At 37.0% G+C, this 17,878-nt stretch overlaps 1 protein-coding gene across 2 annotated transcripts in view; it reads right to left on the bottom strand.

Moving 5' to 3' along the window:
- The window catches only part of LOC127442934 (gastrula zinc finger protein XlCGF8.2DB-like), a 171,061-nt gene that overhangs the window by 141,847 nt on the left and 11,336 nt on the right, over nt 1-17,878 (bottom strand). Inside the window, exon 3 of one of the 2 annotated variants that reach the window (XM_051701335.1) lies at nt 9,529-11,825. The exons of the other annotated variant lie outside the window; for it this stretch is intronic. Within the exon in view, the coding sequence (XP_051557295.1) occupies nt 10,810-11,825 (1,016 nt within the window). The 3' untranslated portion in view covers nt 9,529-10,809. Of the gene's footprint in view, nt 1-9,528; nt 11,826-17,878 lie in introns of those variants that run through there. 2 annotated transcript variants of the gene reach the window in all.

The following is a 17,878-nucleotide window of genomic DNA, read 5'->3' as shown; positions in this document are numbered from 1 at the left end:
CCTTCGTTTTGGAACTACCCTTAAACATGGCGGTCATGATTGTTGTCTCTTTGAAATTCCATTCAGAGGCAGATTTATCCAGTTTGGCTCGCAGGCAAAGATTCTCAAAACAAAGTTCAGGTTGTGACAGCTTTGGGCAATTCTTCTTTAAATGTCTCCGTAGACTACTTGATGTGCTGAAACTCCTCCCACATTGAGTGCAGTCATATGTCTTCTCTCCAGTATGCACTTTTTCATGTGTTTTCAGGTGTTTTGCATGAGCAAAACTCTTTTCACAATGTGAACACTTGTAAGGTTTTTCTCCTGTATGAACTCTTTGGTGCTGTTTCAAGGTGCTGATTCGGCAAAAGGCTTTTCCACACTCCAAGCACACATGAGCTTTCACACCAGTATGTATTCTCTGGTGTTGTTTAAAATTGAACAGCGCTAAAAACCTCTTGCCACATTGTGAACAGTGGTGTAATTTCTCTCCTGAATGACATTTTATATGAGCTCTCAGGTTTGCTTTCTTTGCAAAACTCTTGCCACACTGAAGGCATGTAAAAGGTTTCTCTCCTGTGTGAATTTGTATGTGTAAATTAAGGCTTCCTTTCACTGTGAAACTCTTGCCACACTGATGGCATGTAAAAGGCTTCTCTCCTGTGTGAATTTTTATGTGTAAATCAAAGTTTCCTTTTTGTGCAAAACTCTTTCCACACTGATTGCACGTGAAAGGCTTCTCTCCAGTATGATTTCTTGTGTGTAAATTAAGGTTTCTTTTATATCTGAAACTCTTTCCACACAGATGGCATGTGAAAGGCTTCTCTTCAGAGTGAATTCTTATGTGACTATTAAGGTTTCCTTTACGTAGGAAACTCTTTCCACACTGAGGGCAGATAAAAGTTTTTTTGTTTGTTTTTGTTCTTCGAGTTCTTTTTTGTGAGAATTTATTTTTAGTCTGTGAGCAACTGTCAGACATTTCTGCACTAATAAAATGATCAGGTTTGTGATACTGATGTTTCTCCTCCACTTCATTCAGTTCTTGCTTTTCCTCTTTCAGCTTCATCAGATCTAAAATGAAACAAAATAGTCAAAAATAAATATAAGTGGCATAAATGTGAAAAGCAAAGAGATATAAGTGAACATTATCATTAGAAGAAAGCAACAGCGGTCAAGTATTTATTTGTATGTGATCTTTTTATACTAAAGGTTCATTGGCTTTTTCCAGGAATATGTGACATACAGGGTGAATGAAACAAGCTGGTGTTTCATGAATGTCCAATTTTCCCAGCCACTTTGTAATGCATGCATACAGTAAGATGCAAAATTCAGAATTTAATGCATCTAGTCTGATTATTTGCAGCACTGATTTACAAGACAAAGTTTTTGCAAACTGTTCTTGTAAACTCCATCTGTGCTTTCTTTGAGAAGCTTTTGCGCACAGGCAATGCAAGTTTATTTATATAGCACATTTCACACACAGTGGCAATTCAGATTGCTTTACATAAAAATGATGAAGAAAAAACAAGAAAATAAATTTGCAAACCAATTAAGAACAAGAAATAAGAATAAAAAGTAATAAAATAAATTTAAAAAAGTAAAAATGTTATGTGTATACTATATATATATCCCCCCATCCTTGTAAAGGATTTACAAAGGTAAGCTTTTCTGATGACCCAAAATTTTTCAACTTTATATCTATATCAGTTTAGTGACACAAAGTCATAGTGTGAATATATAACCTAATATTTGTAAATAGCAGGATTTTTCATAAATACAGCCATGTCATAATTATTCAACACTTATTGCATGTAGCTGTTTCTTAAATATGTAAGGTGCAAGTAATTGTTTTAAAACAAAATTAAGTCATCAATCTGCAATGGCATTTATTTAAGTTTTAACATTTAAGTTTAGTGTCTTAAGCAAAAATGTATTTCTATGCAAAAAATGCAATTAAAAATAAGCTGTCTTAAAAACTAATAGAGATTATTTCATTACACAAGAAAGGTCATGGCTAAAAGTACATTTCCATGGCACTTCAATTTCCAATTGACAAAGTTGGAAGCAGCATTCATAAATTTTTTTTTTAAATATGGTACAACAGCAACCTTCTTGGGGTGTGGAAGAAAGCAAAACTTCAAGGGAAATGCTGACTCCAGCTGACTGAATATTCAAGAAGTAATTAGGAAAGATCTGTGGAGTCCTGGAAGAAGGTTTTATAGATGTATGACATTAAACTGAAAATGAGTTTTAGACCCATGGGTCAGCAGTACGTCTGGAGTAAGATGACAAGGTGATGAAAAGAATGGCACCATCCCCACAGTCAAGCATGGAGGTGGGTCAGTCCTGTTATGGGGGTGTTTGCGGCTGCAGGAAACGGCTATCCTGACTATGTGACTGACACCATGGATTCTTTCCGGTATCAGGCCATTCTGGCATGAAACATGTGATGCCTTCAGTGTGTAAATTGAAGCTCGTGATCACTAGAATTTCCAGCAAGACAATAACACCAAGGATACATCCAAGTTGTCCAAAATCTGGTTCAGGGATAGGTCGTGGAATGTCCTTAAATGGCCCTTTCAGTGCATCATTAAAATCCCATTGCAAACCTTTGTTGGGATTTCAAGGAAGCAGTGGCAGCACAGAAACCAAAGAATGTCAATGAGCTGGAAGCTTTTGCTCAAGAGAAATGTGTAAAAATTCTAATAGAGAGGTGTCCGAAGCCTGAGAACACTTACCTGAAACATTTATTTGCTGTTATTAAGGATAAAGGACACTCCACAAATGATTGACTTTGGGGGTTGAATATTTCTGACATGACATTTGTGGAGAGAATTAGTTATTTTTTATTTTAAAATTTGGGTAAACTGAACTCTTTGTTCTCAAGATCACTCAAATGTGTTTTAAAAACTTACTTTGACTGTTTACTGAGGTTTTAGTTGATTTGTTTTAATTCACATCACCAGAATGTATTGCTGATCAGGGGGGTTGAATAATTTTGATTGCAACTGTATATATTGCAATTATATATATATATATATATATATATATATATATATATATATATATAGAATTAACAGAAATAAAATTATGCAGTGCAATCAGTAAGTGCAGCACTGTGCTCAGTGAATAAATGCACAGCGAAAAAGGTGTGTTTTCAGTCAGGATTTGAATGTGGCTACTGTTGAAACACATCTAACCTCTTCTGGAAGCTGGTTCCAGCTGCGAGTGGCATAATAGCTGAATGCTGTCTCACCTTGTTTTCAAGGAACCCTTGGTTTTTCTAACTGACTTGACCCTAATGATCTGAGAGGTCTGTTAGGTTTACATTCAACAAGCAAATCTGCAATGTATTTAGGTCCAAGGCCATTTAGTGATTTTAACAAGTAATAGTACTTGAAAATTAATTCTAATTAATTAATGTTTTTTTGGTTCGGGTGAGAATCCTGGCAGCAGCATTCTGTATGAGCTGCATCTGCCTAATGGTGCTTTTTGGAAGGGCAGTGAGAATTCCATTGCAGTAGTCCACCCTACTGGTGATGAATGCATGAACAAGTTTCTCTAAGTCTTGACTGGATAAAAAACATCTAATTCTCGCTATATTTTTGAGATGATAGTAGGCTGAATTAGTTATTGCTTTGATATGACTACTGAAACTACGGTCTGACTCCAAAATGACACCAAGATTCCTTACTTGATTTTTTGTCTTTACACTCTTGGAGTCAAGGTATGTGTTCACCTTGGGAATTTCGCCTTTGTTTCCAAATACAATGACCTCTGTCATGTTGTTGTTTAAATGAAGGAAGTTTCAGCACATCCAACTGTTAATTTCATCAATGCACAGGCACAGAGAATCTGTGGGGATGTAGTTATTTGGAGATAGGGCTAGGTAAATCTGGGTGTTGTCTGCGTAGCTATGATATGCAGTTTGGGTATTTTTCATAATTTGGCTTAGTGGGAGCAGATACAGGTTGAACAGGAGCGGTGCAAGAACTGAGCTTTGTGGGACTCCACACGTCCTGGATGTCCACTCAGATTCATAGTTGCCTTTGTTCACATAGTAACCCCTCCCTTCAAGATATGACCTAAACCAGCTGAGGACCATCCCAGAGAGCCCTACCTAGTTTTCCAATTTGTCTAGGAGAATGATGTGGTCAACAGTATTAAAGGTAACACTGAGATCTAGTAATACTAGCACTGATATTTTGCCTGAATCAGTATTTAGCCAAATATTATTAAGTATGTTTATGAGTGCCGTCTCTGTGCTGTGATGTGGTGTGGTTGGAAACCAGACTGGAAATTGTCCAAGTAGCCATTCAAGTTTAATAATTTTTTCAGCTGATTGAAAACAATCTTTTCAATGATCTTGCCTTTGAAAGGAAGATTTGATATTGGTCTGTAGTTGTTTAATATAGAGTTATCCAGATTGCTCTTTTTTTTTAGAAGGGGCTTTACAACTGCAGTTTTCAGGAACTTCGGAAACGTGCCTAAAAGGAGTGAGGCATTGACTATTTCTAATAGATCATTTTCAAGACAGTTGAAGAATCTAAGGTTCTAATTTGAGTTTTTAAAGGCAACCTGTTTGTGTGTTACTTCAACCATACAACTGTGTTGTACTTCATTTATTTTGTTTCCTTATTTTCTTTCATATTCTTTAACTTTCTATATATTCATTATTCATTTATATATATATTTTTACTTATTTCACATTTATATATGTCTTCTTCTGTTTAATCATATGTTGTATGCTGTATTGTCTTCAAAAGTTAGAGATAAAGAGTTGTCTCCATTCAAGGTCTTAACGTCATGGGACAATGTTGTGAAGCAGTCATTTTCCATGATCTTTTGCTTGGTATAATAACACTTGCTGAACGAAGTCAGCTGAGAAAGCATTGAGAAAGATGCAACTAAGATTATTCAATAAACTCTGCTCCTTTATACCATCACTTCATCTTCTGCCTTCTGCAATATTCCCCTGCTGACTCTGCCCAACTCTTGAGCTGGTTGAAGAGTTAACATTTCAAGCTTTTGATGTTGACTGGATTTGTATATCAGATAGAACTCTGATATTTGGTTATATTAACTATATTAACTGACTAATCAGGATTTTCTATATGAATGTTGAAATCCCCAGCAATAACAAAAGAGTCAAATTCAGAGGAAGTTGCTGATAGCAGTTCTGTAAAATCATCAACAAAGGCTGGAGAGTATTTTGGAGGCCTATAAATAATTATAAATAGAATGTGCAGTGCACCTTTTAGTACAATACTTACAGGTGCATCTCAATAAATTAGAATGTCGTGGAAAAGTTCATTTATTTCAGTAATTCAACTCAAATTGTGAAACTCGTGTATTAAATAAATTCAATGCACACAGACTGAAGTAGTTTAAGTCTTTGGTTCTTTTAATTGTGATGATTTTGGCTCACATTTACTCCAAATGGCATAGGGAATAAATGTAAACTGATAAATCACTTCACAGGAAGTGGAGAGGGAAATTTACACACCAGTAATTGCAAAGCATTAGAGTAACCCTGTAATCAGCATGACTCGAGCATTGTCTGCGTTTAATGATGTTGCAGGGTATTCCAAATGAATGAATTGTAAAGTCAAGTGAACTTTAACAGATATCCTATTCTCAGTTAGAAGGAAGCATTGAACACTGCATAGTGACCATGCACATTGGAGCGCAGCTATAGCAGAGACTATTTATCAGAGACGGGCCACTTTTATTCAAATGAATGGGAGAAATTGGAATGCCTAATGGCAGCCAAAGGTCAAAGGATGTAGAAAGGAATTCCTGCCTTACAGGTAAAAGAGCCAATAACCTTTTAGATACAGACATTGCCTGTCATTTAACTTGAGAACGTGCATGCGTATTAGCTATAAAATCTGGGAAAATAGTATTTTAGCATAATCTGAGGTAAATCGGCACAATTTATGATACCAATGTTGTTAGATTTTACTACTGATTTGGAATATGCTCTTTGATCGCAATCTTAACCAACCATTTTGGAGATTTCGGTTTTTCCCCATTTAAATAGATAGGAAATGCATGACTGGAAATAGCCTACCGAGAGCATTCCAAATATGGCCGACTGTGGACTGACTTGCTAGAAAGACTTTGGCTATAGTCCCTGACAGTAAACAGAACACTGCTATGCAACAAAAATAAATAACAGCTATCCACCATTTTCCTGAACGGAAGTGTTCTACAATTTGCCTGTTTTCAGTCTCCAGTGTTTTGTTTTTTTACAGTGCCTCACCTGAGTGTGTAGATGTCATGAAGCGATGGTCTGAGGTAAGTTACGTTGAAAAACTACTTTGAGTTGTTATGACAGCCAACATAGCGTGAAATTAATTTTTACTCCAAATAGTACTAAAATGATTGTTGTTTTCTATCTGGATCACTCGTTTCAGTTAGTTTTACATTGCTTCTTAAGACCAGAAAAGAGAAAACAGGCAATTTGAATAATCATGTCACCATTTTTGTTGCTATACATCATAATATTGAAGCCACTGAGCCGCCACATTGCTATGCCCAAACATTCCAGTGTGCCTATAAACTTTACAGAGCAATTAAAAAGATAAGGCTCATTTTCTGAATGACTTTAGGCCCATCGCCCTTACAACTCTGATCATAAAGGCTTTTGAGAAATTAGTCAAGTCCCACATTGTAACTACTTGCAACCTCTTAGACCCTCTTCAGTTTGCTTATCGAACCAACAGAGGAGTAGATGATGCTAAACTCTTCATGTTAGATACTATCTACTACCATCTGGAGAACAACAAAGCCTATGTCAGGCTATTATTTGTGGACTTCTCCTCTGCCTTTAATACAGTGCAGCCTACCATTATGGCAAGCAAACTCAACATGCAAATCAACTTTGATCCCATTTTAATCTGTTGTCTTGTGGATTTTCGGACAAATAGACCTCAAAGAGTTTTTTTTGTTTGTCATTTTATCAGATATATTGTACTCAAGTAAAGGTTCCCCTCAAGGATGTTGTGATGAGGAGGAGGGTGTGGCCGGGCCGTGATGGAGCATGGCTGGCGCTGAATCAGCTGATCAGCGGGAGAGCGAGATAAGGGGCGGCCGGAGAGGCCAGTTCGAGAGAGACAGACGTACGTGGCCGCATTGTTCACTAAGTTCATTTATGCATTAAAAGTTTGTTGACTGTTCAGCCAGTTCCTGCCTCCTCCTTGCCCATCCTTTACCTGTTACAGATGTGTTTTTTTCCACATAATTGTTTATTCTGTACACCAACACTGATAATAGTGGGTTTTTTTTATTGTTGTTCTTAGAGTCAGAGTCTGAGCAAGAGAATGGCCTTGCTCTTCATAGACCTTAATCACAGCAGCGCCATCTTTGATTTTTACTGGAATGACAATGAACATGTGAGGGATAGACGTAGTCTCTTCAACGGGCTGCACCGCAGTTTAAAGTCTTTTTGGATCATTTTGCAGACAAAACATTGAAAAACATCTTTCCAAGAACATTCATTCAGTGGACAAAAAACTCCAGACAACATGAGTTGTGGAAAATCAGATATGATCTAGGAGCTTTTTACAGCTTTATACTGTGCGTGATATTGAAAAGATGGTAAGTCTATTCCTCACAGTCTCGTTGTCATTCCCATGAAAAAAAAAGTGGTGCTACCGTGAATAAGGTCTATAGGTTCATTCCGCTTTTCTACTATCAGGCCAGTGCGAGCCAGGGGTATTAGTTGGACAACCAGGGCCAACAGCCTCGGACCTCGAGACCATAATCGATCTGCATTCCCACCGGGCCAATAACCCCGCAGCGTTGCCCTAAAACCGGCCCATAACACGCCGCCCTGGTGCCAATGTCACACACCCTGCCCACTTCACAAGCAAGAGGGAAGCTCAAGCTGAGGTATCATGTTATCTAGGATATTGATGTTATATTGTATGTAAACATCAGCTAGCTAGCAAAATAAGTTAGCACTGACAACTCACCGACTCTAACTGCCACGGTGTCCCGAGTGGTCTCTCCACTAACAGCAGGAAGATGTCCAAGAACACTGTCCATGATCTTTGGGGACCACTTTGTCCATTGTGCATTTTCACAGATTTGTACTGTGTCCGCAATTTAGAAAATTTTTCTGAACCTGTACCGTTGTGCACTGGATGTACAACCTGCAAGTTTGGCGATCTTGTTGCCGAAACCTCTGACCTGACAAAGGCCATTTGCCCCGAGGTGGCACAATGAACCCCCGGAAGTGACAGTGGGAACGCAACTGGCCCAGGCACACACTAGCACACCCTCATTTTTTCAACAGTGGAAACGCGGCTATTAAGTGGTGTGAGCTGGAACTGAACATCACCAAGACTAAGATGTTCATTAACTTTAGAAGAAAGGCACCATTTGTGAGGAGGTGGAGATTGTAGGCCAGTACAAATATTTAGGTTCTATTTTTGATAATTCACTGAAATGTAAACAAAACAAAGAAGCCATTACAACTCCCATGTTCTCCATCACCAGTTTCAGTTGCTTCATCTTAGGCATAGGCTATGGGTACCAAGATGCTCTAAACCAGTATAGAGCATCTTTTGATTAAATAAGGTAAATCAGGAGGCCTGTCTGAGCAGAATTAAATGTAAATGAATCTTTGTAATAGCCATTTGGAATTGTGTAATTTTGGAAAAGTGACGTATTTAAAGTTGTATTAAGTATATTGACCCATTTATCCATTTTACCCATTATACAGATTCTTAATATAGAAAGTACATATTTTCACATAATCATGTTAAATTGTTTTATTTTGTAGTTATTGTTTGTGTTGTCTGTTGTTTTGCCCAAACTGGGGATTAAAATGAAATTATTATTTAGAGCATGCTTAGTTATTCCATTTACACCAAAATGGACAAATAATCAGATTAAAAATTGTGATAATGTCCTAGTGTAATTATTAACCGCAAGTGGATGCGTTTTAATTAAATAACTATACAGTCTGCATGTACTGCGCACTACACAGTGAATGTGTGAAGCCCCTCATTTGTTGAAAACACCAGATAAGCATTGTGAGCTGTGCTTATTGTAGTAGATGACAGATAGTGCTCATTCACTGTGATGAATACACAGCACCTGCAGACTACATATTTAAATAATTAAATTGCAGCATTTTAACAACCATATAACCAACTGCTTAGCCAGAGGTGTGAAGCTACCATCAATAACACAAACTGCAAAGTCATCACGTCCAAATAAAAGCTTGATGCATGAAATGTAAGAAATTGTGACAGAAATACACTACTACTGTAAAGTAAAATGCATTTAATTATTATTATTACTATAATTATATTGAACCAAGAACTCACAAGCAAGAGTTTTATTATTATATTTGTCTTGTATTGTTTGTGCACTGGAAGCTTCTGTCACCAAGACAAATTCCTTGTGTGTTTAAGCATACTTGGCAATAAAGCTCATTCTGATTCCTGCTGTACTGAATAAACATTTTCATTTATGCTCTGATGCTCCATTGTGCAGCACTTCGTTTGTCAACAGTAAGACCAATATTGTGTTAGGATCTGATTTTCTGAAGCATTTTATTTGATTAAAAAAATAAATAAAAATGCAATGGCATGTTGAAAAGTAAAAAAAAATATTTTCATTTGATTAAGTTTCATGGATTCAGTTGATTAGATACAATTTTGATGATAAAATTAAACAATTAAAAAAAAAAAAAAAAAAAAAGGGAAAACAGAATTTGGAAAAATAAAAAGAATAGAGGTCCTTCTTAAAAATAAACTTGAAGCAATGTTTACTTGAGAAACAAGAATTTAATTTTACTGGTACCAGTTAAATGTAGACCAACTAAATTTGGTATTGTGAACTCCCTTAATTGCATTAATGTTCCCTATTAAACCATTTTTGAAAATAAATTACAAAATAGCAAAGTCCCTTTAAGGAAAATCAGGTCACTCAGTCTGCCAAGTTTGTAACTCCTCCAGGCAGCTATTTCTATGTATGCAAATGCAACTTCAGTCTACTTGAACTGGGAAACATATTTCAAATCAGAAATCAGACAACACTAATCACACTAAAAACTACTTATCAGGCTGCTCCAGCTAATGTATAGGACATGCTCAAGTAAACAGAAAGGCAATGTCTATCAAAAAAGTGATTTGCTCTTTTGACTGTATTCCATTCCTAAAAGTCACCATATTTAGTGTTACGATTTCTCCCATTCCCATGTACAGGAATGATCCATCTCATCTTTATAACGCCTCTGATAATAGCCATATCGGTATGACCAAAATAACGTTTTTTCCTTATTTCGTCCATGCTATAAGATAAAACCACATTTTTTGTGTGTAATTTTTTTTTTTAAAAGGCACACTCAGTATTTTCTTTTCCTCATTTAAAAAGTTTTACTCCTATAGAAATTAATTGTAATTTCAAAACGTGTGTGTGTGTGTGTGTGTGCGTATATATATATATATATATATAAAATAAAAAGCACACGTGAGATGAAGACTCCAGTCATGTCAGTAACAATATAAAAGCAGATTTATTTTACATGGAAAGGGTCCCATCATGGTGGCTACCATGTTAGAATCACGTTACCAGCCAAATACTACTTATTTAATCTCAATAACCGCCCTCTTATTGGACACATTCATCCATGGATTAAATTACTCATGAATATTGAATTTCTACCGTGGCATTTATAACAGAAAATTAATTGTGTTTGAATGATGCTGCATCCATGCCACTCTGTGTCAATGTCCTAGTCAACATAAAAAAATAAAGTGCACCTTTAAGTCTACCTTTGGAATTGAAACAAATTCCACATGACAAAAATTCTCAAGATAAATTTTTCAACAACTTTGGGCAATTCTTTAAATGTCTCTGTAGTGTACTTGATGTGCTGAAACTCTTTCCACATTGAGTGCAGTGATATGACTTCTCTCCAGCATGCACATTCTCATGCGTTTTCAGGTGTCGTGAATCAATAAAACTCTTTTCACAATGTGAACACTTGTAAGGTTTTTCTCCTGTGTGAATTCTTTGGTGCCGTTTTAAGGAGCTGATTAAGAAAAAGGCTTTACCACACTCGGAGCACACATGAGCTTTCACACCAGTATGTATTTTCTTGTGTTGCTTAAAATTGGCCAGCAGTGAAAACCTCCTTCCACAAAGAGAACACAAGTAAGGCTTCTCATCTGCATGAATTTTCAAATGTCTTTTTAGGTGTGAAGAAGAGAAAAAGTTTCGACCACACTGATCACAGTTAAATGGCCTTTCTCCAGAGTGACAACGCAGATGAAACTTAAGATATGTTCCCCGAGTGAAACTCTTGCCACACTGAGAACAGTGGTGTAATTTCTCTCCTGAATGACATTTCAAATGCGCATTTAGTGTAGTTTTAATTGTGAAACTCTTCCCACACTGAAGGCATGTGTAAGGCTTCTCGCCAGTGTGAATTCTCATGTGATCCTTAAGTCTTGTTTTGTCTATGAAACTCTTTCCACACTGAAGACATGCAAAAGGTTTCTCTCCAGTGTGAATTCTTATGTGCATTTTATAACTTGTGTTGTGTGTGAAACTCTTTCCACACTGATGGCATGAGTAAGGCTTCTCTCCAGTGTGAGTTCTTATGTGAATATTAAGACTTCCTTTATGTGTGAAACACTTTCCACATTGAGGGCATGTGAAAGAATTTTCTGTTTTGGTACTTTGAGTTCTTTTTTGTGTGTGTATTTCAGTCTGTGAGCAACTATAAGATTGTTCTCCAGTTACGAAATTAGCAGGTTCCTGATACTGATATTTCTCCTCCACTTCATTCAGTGTTTCACTTTCCTCATTCAGCTTCATCAGGTCTAAAATAAAAAGAATATAAAAGTCAAAAATCAATACAAGAGGGTTAATGTCAAAAGAAAGGAGATAAAGTTGAACCAAACAAAAGTAGAAAGCAACAGAAGTCAAATACTTATTTCTAAGTGATCTTTTTTTATATATTTGAGCTTAAAGGTGCTGTAAGCGATATTTTCATGGAAAAGAATGAAAAAAAATCTTATCATCATTTACGAATGGATTAATATTGTAAATGAACATCTTAAAACACAAAAGGCTAACTCTGTTGCTGCGTCTGAATATCCATACTTACTCTACTATATAGTATGCCAATGGAGTACACTGTCCAAATCCACAGTATTCATGAAGCAGTAAGCGAGAAATACCCCGATGACCTACTATTTCCGGCGAGATTTTGAAGTGCCGATCGACTGGACACTTAACGCTCCCATAATCCCTCGGGATCTGTGGCGACATCATGTTCAAAACACTCATTTAAATATTATATATATATATATTTTAGGGGTGTAACGGTACATGTATTCGTCCCGAAACGTCACGGTACTGACGTCAAGGGTCGGTGCATGCAGTCAGACAAAGAATACATCTGAGTCTGTCACAGGCGATCCACACTCCAATCCAGAAGGGGGTGCACGCAGTAATGCAACGCTTTTTGCAAACCGCCACAACAGGAAAAAGAGCGGAAGAAGAGACCATCTATACACCAACCCAAAACAAGAATGGCGAGTTCAGATGACACGCAAGAGCTCGAAGACCCGCCTACTTGTTTTAAATCAGCAGTGTGGGAAAGTTTTGGGTTCCCAGTGAACTACGGCAGCAGTGGAGAGCGAGTGGTAGATAGGATGAGGACGGTGTGTCGGCGTTGTAAGGCAGCTGTATGGTATGTGATTGGAAATACTTCCAACCTGCTAACGCATAACAGACGACAATCACCCAGATGTGCCAATCACCGGAGCTAGGAAGAAAAAGACGACAGGAGTGCAAAAACGTATCCCTGCAGCTTTTAACCAGCCGCTAGATGTGAGAGCAGACAGGGCCAAAGTCATTATCCAGGCAACTGGCATATACACAAACAACATATAGTTTAAGTGGAACAAATTGTAACACTCCTTCTCCTAATGCACAAGTTTTATTTTTCATTATTCTATTTATTTTGTACTTTTATAACAAAAGAGATGCTTTTCAGTTTTGTAGCTGATTGTGACCAAATACCTTTTGTTTTTTATCAACACTACAAAAAAAATATGGCCTATGCAAGAGTGCATTCTGTTTACTGCTTAGTGCTTAATACACTAAAGGAGGCTGTACTGTACCAACTACCTCAGGGGGGACTAAATGCCACTAGGTGGACCAAACTGTAATTTGCACTACTGTCTGTTCAAAATAAATGAAAAGAAACCTAGCATTTGGGATTTGTTGTTTTTTCATGTTGTACCGAACTCGTATCGAACCGTGACCCCAAAACTGAGGTACTTACCGAACCGTGACTTCTGTGTACCATTACACCACTAATACACACACACACACACACACACACACAGTCAATAGTTTTGAAACACTTGTCATGATCTTAAAAATCTTTTGATCTGAATCAAAATCCCAGGGTGATACCTCAAGAAAATGTCAAGATTACATGTCTGCAAATTCTAGGCAAAGGGTGACTACTTTGAAGATGCTAAAATATAACAAAGTTTTGATTTACTGTGGATTTTTAGTCACAACACAATTCCCATAGTTCCATTTATGTTATTCCATAGTTTTGATGACTTTACTATTATTCTAAAATGTGAAAAAAATAATAAAGAATGAGTGTTTCAAAACTTTTGACCGGTAGGGTGTATGTGTGTGTGTGTGTAATATATATATATATATATATATATATATATATATATATATATATATATATATACACACACACACACACACACACACACACACACACACACACACACACACACACACAGGCGGCCAAAAGGAAATTGGTACTTTAATTCACCAAAGTGGCATTCAACTGATCACAAAGTATAGTCAGGACATAGTCAGCACCATCACTATTTGAAAAACGTCATTTTTGATCAAATCTTGACAGGCTCCATTTCCAGCAGACATCACTCCAACACCTTTTCCTTGAGTAATCATGCTAAATTGATCATTTGGTGCTAGAAAATCACTTGCCATTATATCAAACACAGTTGAAAGCTATTTGGTTCATTCAATGAAGCTTAACATTGTCTTTGTGTTTGTTTTTGAGTTGCCACAGTATGCAATAGACTGGCATGTCTTAAGGTCAATATTAAGTCAAAAATGGCAAAAAAGAAACAACTTTCTCTAGAAACTTGTCAGTCAATCATTGTTTTGAGGAATGAAGGCTATTCAGTGCTTGAAATTGCCAAAAACTGAAGATTTCATACAAAAGTGTACACTACAGTCTTCAAAGACAAAGGACAACTGGCTCTAACAAGGACAGAAAGAGATGTGGAAGGCCAGATGTACAACTAAACAAGAGGATAAGTACATCAGAGTCTCTAGTTTGAGAAATAGACGCCTCCCATGTCCTCAGCTGACAGCTTCATTGAATTCTACCCGCTCAACACCAGTTTCATGTACAACAGTAAAGAGAAGATTCAGGGGTGCAGGCCTTATGGGAAGAATTGCAAAGAAAAAACCACTTTTGAAACAGAAAAACAAAAAGAAAAGGTTAGAGTGGACAAAGAAACACAGACATTGGACAACAGATAATTGGAAAAGAGTGTTATGGATCTTAACCCCATTGAGCTTTTGTGGGATCAGCTAGACTGTAAGGTGCGAGAGAAGTGCCCGACAAACAACCACATCTATGGCAAGTGCTACAGGAAGTGTGGGGTGAAATGTCACCCGAGTATCTGGACAAACTGACAGCTAGAATGCCAAGAATCTGCAAAGCTGTCATTGCTACATGTGGAGGATTTTTTGATGAGAACTCTTTGAAGTAGTTTAAGAAGTTCTCAAAAAAAAAAAAAAAAAAAAAGAAAAAAAGAGATTAAACAGATTTGCAACAATCTCCATAGAAGATACACAGTTCTCATGAAGATGGCAACAAAGGTTTCTCTCATTTATTTAATCAAGATTGTAATATAGTGCGTTTTCAGATGGGAAGAAATGCATATTTTCATAAAGTTAAACAAATGTCTGCAACTGTGCTTCAGCTCATCTTACCAGTGTTCCTACTGTAAAAATCCCACCTCACTGGCCCAATGACGGAATCCAGCGGAGTAGTTAAGGTATCTGCGCGTTCCTCTATTTTGTGCGTGTGTTGCTATAGCGTCATAACTATTTGATTTAGTTAAGACCAAATCTAACTCCATTATTAATTTAATCTGACTCCAATTATATCAGAACTCGAATTTAGGTTGAGATTCCAATTATTATTGATCACCATGTGAGATCTTATTTAGATTTGGATACTTGATTATTCTAGTCAATTATATCCAGTTATATTGCATTCGTCATCTGGATTCCTGAAATTTGAGTCCACGTGCCGGCCAGGCACACATTTCACAAACCGGTCAGTTTGTTATCCAAAGGTAATTGACTTATACTATTCAGACAAGTCGTTCCCTGCGTACTTTTATCTGAATAGTAGTTTTGATTAGTGCCCCTAGATCTGCATACATTTAGGGGCCGTTTACACGTTTTCAACTAAAAACGGAAAACTTCTTAAAACAGGTTTCAAAGTGCAAGTTTTTGAAAACGATACCGTTATCGTCTCCATGTAAACATACAAAAACGCGAATATGTGAAAACGATGACGTCATGCGCACGCGTATTACGTGTTATATAAAGAATGATGGATTGATAGGCATCAATTTGAGATGTATAATTATCAATATGAATACTGGTGAATTTGAAAATCTTGAAATTAATGTATCGATTCAGATGGGAAAAATTTATTTGTATGTATCTTTACCCTGCAGTTCATTTTCCCACCACTTATGTGTATAGCCTATAGACAGATGTGATGCCATGTACAGTATTCAGTGATATGCTTTGAATATGAAAACATGAGGCAGTGAAAATGCATGTTAGATCCAGTGTACACAAGACCTCTCTCTCCGTCAGAAGATATCCATATATCAGAGTTCTGTCTGATATCCAAAACTAGTCAACATGAACAGCTTGTTATGTTAACTTGCTCTCCTACCAGCCCAAGAGTCAGCAGGGGGAATACAGAAGAAGGCAGGAGACGAAGTGATGGTAAAAATGAGCAGAGTTTATTGAATAATCTTGAGAGTTCAGTCTATAGTCATGCGCGCGAGTACTTCAAAACAATGCACGAGACATTCAAAACCACAATGGCGGACTACAGGACAGTGTTTGTGCTGCTCAAGATTTAGAGTTTATTGACACTTCTCCAGCAAAGTAACTGTAGTAATAAAGCTAACTCACCGTCCGTCCAGACAAAATTGCTCGATGCTTTCGCCATCTTCATTGTTTGTATTCACCGCTCTGTGGAAGAATGCTTGTGTGCGCAGGCGCGTAGTGTTTCTTTACAAAGTGACATTGCCAACTACTGGCCTGGCATGCATAATACAGCATTTTTAGTCGTTTTTGCGGATAATTTTGACAACGTTGTCATCTGAATGTGAAACTTTTCAAAAACGCAAAAGGAAAAACTTTTTTAGTACATCGTTGTCGTGTAAACGTACCCTTAATTACAGTAGCACCATTCTCAGCCAGAGGGAGTGACTAATACCATCAGGTTAAGCCACATTTACTCTTAACTTGAATAAAATTACAGTAATCAAAAGGTAATGACTAAAACTATTTAGACATTCTGATATTTAGTCCCCACAGTCTAGGTACACTTAGTTAATGTTAAGAAAGCTAAGGTCCCAGAAGACATGCCTGATGCTTTGTCAACGCTGAGCCGTTAGTGTGTACTAACAGTGATTGCAGATTTGCGGCAACTAGGACTTAACGTAATCTATTTTTAACAAAGTTTAACAATTTATTAGTTAGGTAAATATGTATCATGCCAATCACATAATTTAATAAATTCAGAAATCATTAATACAAAATATCCAATGCTCAAAGATTAATCTTAAGAATAAGTGATGCATACCTGACTTTCATAATAATACATGGTGTTATGGGATTATCACACACAACGCCATGGGGTTCAATATGGTTACAGAATCACCCTGAGCCTCTTACGAATTCCCCTTAAGTATCCAGACCAGAGTTTACATCAAAAGGCTAAATGGTACACAATAGGCTATTCATTTGGAATTTTAACATAATTAACATACATTTGGGCCAATATACCTTTCGCTTCCACAGCTCTTTAAGGACTGTTCTCAGCAGAGATCTCTTTAAGCACTTGAAAAATAGTAGGCAACCTATCCATGACATTGCGATATGCTACATGTCTACGAACCCATTGTGTATCACTAAGTCGCTGGTGCTCCCTTAGTACATCTATGGCAAGTGCTACAGGAAGCGTGGGGCGAAATGTCACCTGAGTATCTGGACTAACTGACAGCTAGAATGCCAAGGATCTGCAAAGCTGTCATTGCTGCATGTGTAGGATTTTTAAGAAGTTCTGAACATTTTTCTCAAATTGTAATAGTAATTTTTCACGTTATTAATGTCCTGACTATACTTTGTGATCAGTTGAATGCCACTTTGGTGAATAAAAGTACCAGTTTCTTTCCATAAGAGCAAAATCTGAATATTATTCCAAACTTTTGGCCACCAGTGTATGTGTTATTATATATATATACATTAGTGCTGTTGAAGTTAACGCGTTAATAATGCGTTAATGCAAAATAAGTTTAAACCCAGCTTAATTTTTAACGCATAATGACCCTTTGAAAAAAACGTAGTTCATGAGAAGCTAATCAATTCGTGCAAACGCTGCTAATGTCACATGCATTGACCGTTGGTAAAACAGGAAGACGACATTATGCTGTTACATGAGGCAAGCATTTTATCAATGTAGCACAGCAGTAGAACATGCCCACAAAGCACAGATAGAGGTCAGAAATGTATAACATGATTGCAGCGGCAAGGCAGCTGG

The sequence above is a fragment of the Myxocyprinus asiaticus genome, chromosome 6, assembly GCF_019703515.2.
Source record: "Myxocyprinus asiaticus isolate MX2 ecotype Aquarium Trade chromosome 6, UBuf_Myxa_2, whole genome shotgun sequence".
NCBI classification, from domain to species: domain Eukaryota; kingdom Metazoa; phylum Chordata; class Actinopteri; order Cypriniformes; family Catostomidae; genus Myxocyprinus; species Myxocyprinus asiaticus.
The sequence above is the reverse complement of the archived record's forward strand: the minus strand, read 5'-3'. Positions and strand labels throughout refer to the sequence as shown.